Source organism: Neolamprologus multifasciatus, chromosome 7, assembly GCF_963576455.1.
Source record: "Neolamprologus multifasciatus chromosome 7, fNeoMul1.2, whole genome shotgun sequence".
In the NCBI taxonomy this organism is placed as follows: Eukaryota; Metazoa; Chordata; class Actinopteri; order Cichliformes; family Cichlidae; genus Neolamprologus; species Neolamprologus multifasciatus.
In genome coordinates, this window is record NC_140445.1 from 53757710 (window position 1) to 53765011 (window position 7302).

The 7302-nt window shown below is 40.6% G+C and overlaps 1 protein-coding gene across 2 annotated transcripts in view; it reads right to left on the reverse strand.

Moving 5' to 3' along the window:
• Positions 1-725: 725 nt before the first annotated feature.
• Positions 726-7302, reverse strand: part of skor1b (SKI family transcriptional corepressor 1b) — a 34529-nt gene continuing 27952 nt past the window's right edge. The window contains exons 2-8 of one of the 2 annotated variants that reach the window (XM_085166871.1): positions 5329-7073; positions 4900-4999; positions 4701-4805; positions 4527-4586; positions 3853-3927; positions 2107-2181; positions 726-1516 (exon numbers count right to left, since the gene is read on the reverse strand). In XM_085166871.1, the coding sequence (XP_085022997.1) occupies positions 1422-1516; positions 2107-2181; positions 3853-3927; positions 4527-4586; positions 4701-4805; positions 4900-4999; positions 5329-7056 (2238 nt within the window). In that variant the 5' untranslated portion in view covers positions 7057-7073 and the 3' untranslated portion in view covers positions 726-1421. Of the gene's footprint in view, positions 1520-2106; positions 2182-3852; positions 3928-4526; positions 4587-4700; positions 4806-4899; positions 5000-5328; positions 7074-7302 lie in introns of both variants that reach the window. The other variant, XM_085166870.1, reaches the window with a different exon arrangement.

The following is a 7302-nucleotide window of genomic DNA, read 5'->3' on the forward strand; positions in this document are numbered from 1 at the left end:
GGAACACAAACGACCACAGGGCGTCTCCGAGGTATTACAGACTACTTTGAACAAAAGCAGGGCGCACCTTCAGATCTTAGTTGGCTTGATGCGTTTTGCTCTGCAGTACGTAAAGATAAAATAGGGTCGCGATTAGGCTTAAGACGCAGTGTTCCTTCCCTTTATTTGTGCTATAATTTGTAAATATTTTATTTAATTTGTCAACTGACAATGGAAATATTTGATCCTTATAATTAAGTCATTTAGACGTAATTAATATTGGCAATTTTAACTTGGGAATCCGCCACTTTTTCCTTGTCTTATCACTTTATTTATTAAAAAAAAAACAAAAAACGAAACACCTGATCATTTCAAGTTGTTTCCTTGGGCTCTGGGAAGTTGGATCTAGGTCTCAGTCGTCGATTACCTAGACGAATATTCCACACTCAAAATAGCCTCGGGTTGCTTGTTTTCCGCGTGTAGAAAGCTGTTTTCTCATGGATATGGCATTATTTCCCCCTCCACAAACAGTTATTTAAATAACGCTTACAGCATGTAGCTTCATTCATTCATTCATTCACAAAAGTGAAAGTTGCACTCACATAAGTGGGTTTTGCTAAATTAGGAGTCCACTGGCTCACGAGATCCTGTGTTGATTGATTACTTGCAGGAATAAAAAGAAAAAAAAAGTTGTGGTAATCAAAAAGGTAAAAAGAAATGTAAATATGGGGGGAAATAAATCACACTTCTTTAAATAAAATGATTTATTCATTAGCGACAAAAACAAATATTACATGGAGGAATAGGCTATTCTTAATAGGATATGTCACTGCTTACAAGGTCGCAGATACACTAATTCAGCCTACTAATTTCTGTGTTTTTCAAATTTCCAACAGCAAATAGGCATAGTTTGACCGCTACAGAAATAAATATGATGTATTTCAACGCGGAGGCTTTTTTGTATTTTGTTTTGTTTTTTACTGTAATTCCCACCACTCGTTTTAAAGTGCATAACATCCAAGGTAAGCTACTGGCCTGCATGGAAGAACACATTAAAATTAGTAGGCTTATTTACAATACTGAGAGGATAAGGAGCAATGAACCGTCTAATCAAAGCTGCTATTGTTGATAGGGGGAGGAAAAAATGAAGAAGAAGAAATAATAACCCACCTTTACAACAAACATACATTGTCATTGCACTTTGCCACAAATAATAATAATCGATGGGATAATTTCAATAAAACAAATCACTGTATGCGAGATACATAAACGCTGAGGGTGGAGATCCACTTTTTTTTTTTTTTTTTTTTTTTAATATTACAGGTAATTACACTTTAGATTACTTTCAGCTTGGCTCAGAGTGTCCGTGGTGGTTTTTAAATCTCCCGTGGTGTGGTTTTTAACAGAAGCTGTGGATGCGTCCCCGCGCCCCTGTATCTGATTCACGGTGGTAGCAGAGGCGATTTGAAGGAGCAGGATCCGGTGCAGTGGCGAGGAGTCAACATCTTACAGGAGAAATGGTGTAAAGCGTCGTGAGCTTCTATGAAGAAGGAGATCAAACAATCAATAGTGCACGCGCATGTGAGCGTAAATCATCCAGCTGCGGATTACAGAGGCTGCTGCTGTTTAAATATTTAGACCTACATAAGACAAGTTAAACACAACTGCACGTTTACAGTTAAATGATGATATGATCGATTCATGATATGAGTCGGAGTTGCTCAAAACAAGTAGTTTGGAAGCGTTTTAAGAGGCTGTGGACCATCCACTTAAATAGCCTGTCCATCCACAATTACCCTTCAACCTTCTCTTTCTAGAGCAATTCACCGGGGAAAGTGTGCACGCAAGAGGCTAGAGCTGGCCACTAATATCTGTTGATATAAATCGTAGTAAAGTTACGTTATGATACTGTTCACCACTTTGCACCTCTGATGCCAAAAACAGAGATCATGTGAAAAATCAGGCTTGTCCGTTATATATGAAAACAGTAAAACAAACCTAATTGAGCACATAGGCTGTCGTCGGTGATTTTACATGAAAAATAAGCTATAAAATATCTGTAAATCCCACAGTTAGAAACATCTTGAAACGCTGTTGTGTGCACTGCCTTTGCTTTATTTTTCTCACCTCTGACTATGTGAAGCTGCTGGACCATCTCCTCCCTGTAGGAAAGTTCCCTTTTCATTTGATCCTGAAAATTATCTGAGAAGCAAATGAAAGATCTGAGTCAGTAAACCAACCACAATTATTTCACAGACAGAAAAAAACCCTTCATTTTAGCCACCGCTGTCCCCAAAGTTACTGACAGCACCATGTAGGAAATGTTTGTACCTCTGATCTTTGTCATTTTTACCAATCATGTAACCCCCACAGCATAAACAAACAAAGTGGAATGTTTGTTTAGAGAGAGGCAATAGTTTCTTATAAATTAAGGCTTTTAAGAGGCTGATGCCATTCATAACAGATGCATGCATTAAACTTGTCAGCTGATCAGTAGAGGGCGCTCTTCTCAAGCTAAAGCTACAAACCAAGGGCATCAACAGTAGCGAACACCCGGGCATGCCTTCAGCTGGAAACAAAAACATTTTCTTATGACAATATTTTTTTTATTTATTTATAGCATTTAAATGAAAATAAATCCGACATATAAATAAAATATTGATGCCACTGATGAAAGTAAAAAAAAAAAAAAAAAAACATTTGCAAGGACATGTTTATATTAGGACAAATATAAACGGAATACCCTTTAAATATGTTATATCATAACCATCTGCTCAAATTTTTGTTTGATAATGTTTCGTCACCACTCTTATATTCATAACAGTCTTACTTTCAGATATAGTAATAGGGGGATTATGCCAGGTATCAAAATTTAAAAAAAAAAAGTTTTCAATATTAATGATATTACAGGGTTAATATTAACAAGTTTTACTGTCTTGTCCCTAGATTTTTAATAATAATTTTAATATATATATATATATATATATATATATATATATATATATATATATATATATATATATATATATATATATATATATATATATGCTAAATGGGCCACATATAGGTTTAATTTCTTTCCAACAATTTTGAAAAACAAATAGTTTTATATATGGAAGCCTTCATCATCACTTAACTACCTGTATGTGACATCATTTAGTTTCCATTCTTGCAGGTTTATCTGAATTTTTATTCATCTTTACCTGTACTGCAACCAGTCCACATATTTTGGGTATTACATCAATTCTCAATTTTTATATGAGTCTGCCAAATATTCATATTGCTATAAAATATAATTCAGAAAAAAAATATTTATTTATTTATTTGTAAGAAAAGGTGTATAAAATTATTTTAAGTTACAAAAAAAATATTTGCTCATATCTCACCTGATATTCACCTGATTAATCACCTGAGTACAGCTGCTTCTTGAGGACATGGTTAGTTTCATTTTCAAAATCATGATCTTTACATTGCAAGTGTGAAGCTGTTAGTGTCATATCCAGATGGTCTTAATGTATGGACTGCAGATGGGAATGTTCTGTAACATTTTTCATTGTGGTGGATGGGGAACAGTTTTACATATAATTATATTATTATAGATATTTTTCAGTTAGTGTTTCGTAAAAATCAAACACTGACTTTTTAAAGTTACCCTTTTTTTCTGCTGTCCACATATATTTTTAAAAAATATACTCAGTATATCAATATGAAAAAGGGGAAAAGGTAGATCAGATTAAAAACAGCAGTTGTTTAGTTCCGCTGCAGCACATGGGAACTACTGCTGAGGTGGATTTGATATATTAAGGCTTGTGTTTTGGCCTCAGAGAGGAGGAACATTTGCCTTTACATGCACCGTGGCAGAGATTAGCTTACCTTTTAAATGTTGAAATTCACGTTCCAGCTTTTTCCTCAGCTCCACTTGCTCCAAGAGCTGCTTTTGGAGCTCTTCTGCAAAAATAAACAAATAAATAAACACAGAAAAAGAAACAAATCAAAATCAAACAAAAACGCCGGGTGTTGAAGGAGAAAATATGAGGGCTTTCCCATCAGCTTCCATGTAGGACACTTTTGCTATTTTTAATGACAGTGATGAGCACATCATTATCATCATCTGCACTGAAAATTCAGAGCAGGTCTTCCTGGACTGCAGACGACACCCCCGCCAAACCCCACATTTATGTAACAAAAGATGAAAGTGGAAAGTCTAAGGTGTTGTCTTATTAACTTTAACTTCAGTGTTTCTAATTTGTTAATTAAGGGTCGCTCCACCTCGAAAATACAAAGGCTCTGAAGGTGCAGATGAGCGACAGGACGTTGAAACTGACTCAAGTTTTGCTTGATTTATAAAATTTAGGCCCGCTAATCTACAACCTCTCATTAGCTTTTTTTTTATATTTATAAATGTATGTGATGGAGAAAAACTCAATAAAGTAGGCTACGTCAAATGTAAACAACAACACCAATAATAATAATAATAATAATAATAATAATAATAATAATAATAATAATAATAATAATAATAATAATAGAAGCAGTAGATAACTTACCTTTTGCCAGACTTTGTATGTCCCTTTGTGTTGGTAGAGTTCTGGGTGGCGCGTCCTCGCCTGAGTACACATAATATAAATTAAGTTCTTCGGCAAAAATGTAGTCCCACATCTCCTGAGCTTTTTTTTTTTTTTTTTTTGAAATCCCTTTTTTCTGACCTCGGTGTAACTTACCTTCATCCGGCTCTCGCTGGTGCTCCTCGCTGCTTTGTTCGTTAAAAGATTTCGTTTCGATCTCCTCCACTGTGGAAGACGGCTCTTCTTTACTTGCACTCTCATCTTAAGACAAAATAAGTCGATATAATTTTTTTCCTCCCTTTTTTTTCAATTGTTTATTTTTTTTTAAACAAAGGCAGGAAAATTAAAGTCTAACCGTTTGTTGTAAGTAGGCCTACTCCAGGCGGGTAATTCGCACCTCTGAATTGATACGGACTGCTCCTTTGTTGCAGCTCACTCCTCTCTGGTGTGTAAACCTAAAGGAAAAAGAATTACCACTTCTTTGAAGTTTGGTGAAAAAAAAAATATTTGTAATGGAGTAAAACATTAATAAATGAATAGTGAAAACCTTTAATTAATGAATAGATATTTTATTAGAGAAACGATAAAAGATTTTATTCCCCCTCCTAAGTGATGTGGACATGCCTTTTGTTGTTACTGTTACACTGTTTTAACATAGACAGAAATCCCCCCACAAGCACACATTTCTCTGCTGAAACGTACACATACAGGCAAAAAGAACAGAACCCGATCTTCAGGGGAAAATTACAGCTCTGAATTATCGCCCGTGTTTGAAGTCACTCACTTCGGTGAAAGGTGCAGCTATGTGGCTCTCTGATAACTGCTTGGTCTGCAGTTCTCTTTCAGAGGACTGGGCCACGTGCAGGCTCGTTTTCTGGGAATCGACCAGGCTGCTCTCCTGCAGGCCTTTAGAGTCAGAATCGTGTGGTGAAACGGTGTGTGTCAAAGCTAGGGGAGTCCGAGGACACACCGAAGACAGAGGCCGGGAGCCCTCCTCCTCTTCCTCGTCCTGCGTTTTGTTTGTCTCCACGTCCACGTCTGGCTCGCCCTCGCTGTCTACGCACGGGGACACAGAGCGGTAGCTCGAGCTCTCGCTTAAAAAGTCGGGCGATAAGTAACCGGTGCGACAGCCGTTGTACGCGCTCCTGTTGCCGTACAGCTTGGCGATGCAGTCAGCGTCTTTGATGACAGGTCTGAACGCCGACACGTAGCTGATTTTCCGGGGCTGGAGCGGCACCCCCTCCGCCGGCCTCCCCTCGTCCCCTGACTTGTCTTCTTCGTTGCGCAGAGACTGAGTGCTGGAGCATCGGTCGTTATCGACCGCACTGTCTTTCGATGTGTTGGTGCTGCGGTCACTGTGCTCGGACATGTCCACGTCAGTCTGCCTGGGCGGACACAGCAGCTCTGGAGGGGGCTTGTGCTGGGTTTGGGGATATGGGGGCATGGGCAGCGCGCCGGCCGCGGGCCAGAACATGGGGAAGGAGTGGTAGGCGCTGTCCTTGGTGGCAGGCCACAGCACACCCGGGAGGCCGGCTTTGCTTTGCTCGCCCATCATGCCGTCTTCTTTCTTCTGGCACAGGCCGAAAGCCGGGAACCCGTATGGGTGAGGGAAGAGGGGCGGTGGGATCTTTTGCATTATCCCGAAGCCCTTGCTGGGCACCGGGATGACCGGGTAGCTGCGCGTGCTCGTCATAGCACCCCGGCTGCCCTCGCAGCTGAGGATCTTTGCGGGGATCTCCGGGGAGCTTTGTGGACGGCTGGGCTCGTGTGGTTTCAAAGGAGAACTAGACCCGGACCCACAGCCTGGCAGCGTCCTCTTGCGACTCCCCCCGTTGAACATGGCCTTCACGTCTTCCCACGCGTGTAAAATCTCCATGGCACTGCCTTTATCTGTTAGTTTTAGATGCCGCCGCCAAGAATTGAAATTAGCTGCGTCGGGCTGCGTGTACTTGGACTCCGGCGTGCGGTGGGAGTGAAATATGAATTTATTCGGGGAGAAGTACATGTTGCAATAGGAGCACTTAATGCACTTGGCCCTGGAGCTGTTGTATCTGGCCGGGATGAAGCTGCCTCGACTCCCCCAGGCGCACTCGTGGGACACATCAAAGGCAAAATTCTCCGGAAGTTTAGGGGGCGAGTGAGCTCCTAGGAAGGACTTACAGAGTCTCTCTGCCTCGCGTTTAGTGATCATCCCGCAGCGCCTGGAGGAGATGGGCATCGCTCCTGCTCTCCGCAGGATCTCCAGCTGGACAGGGGTGCATTGGACGCAAGTGATCCCCAGCGCGACACGCCTGTTGTGTATCTCGTTATAGCTATAATTCTTCAATAAGGTGTTGGATATTTGTGCGAGGCACAGTCTCTCCTGGCCGTCTATTACCAAAGACACGATCGGTATTCCGTACAGCACCGTCTCTCCGACCTGGTTGGGCTTCAAGTTAGTGCTCGGGTAGGAAAGTTCTTGTTTGGAGTTTGGCGAGGAAGTGGAGTCTCGCCCCGCAGGTATCGAGTCCATCCTTGGAGGCCTAGAAGCTGCAGGGGAAAAAAAGAAAAGCAAGGTTTGATATGAACACGTGAGTTAAACGAACGCCAAAACTCCAGCTTTATAATTAGCCTTCACTGCAGCGTTTTTAGGTCGAGGACAAGTCATTTGCAGGCCTTCGTTTTTAATTTAAGACACACGAAGCTGATGCTTTATTTTTAGAAATTAGTCTTTAAAGCAGAGACTCGTGTTTAGGACATTGCAAAGAAATCATATAAG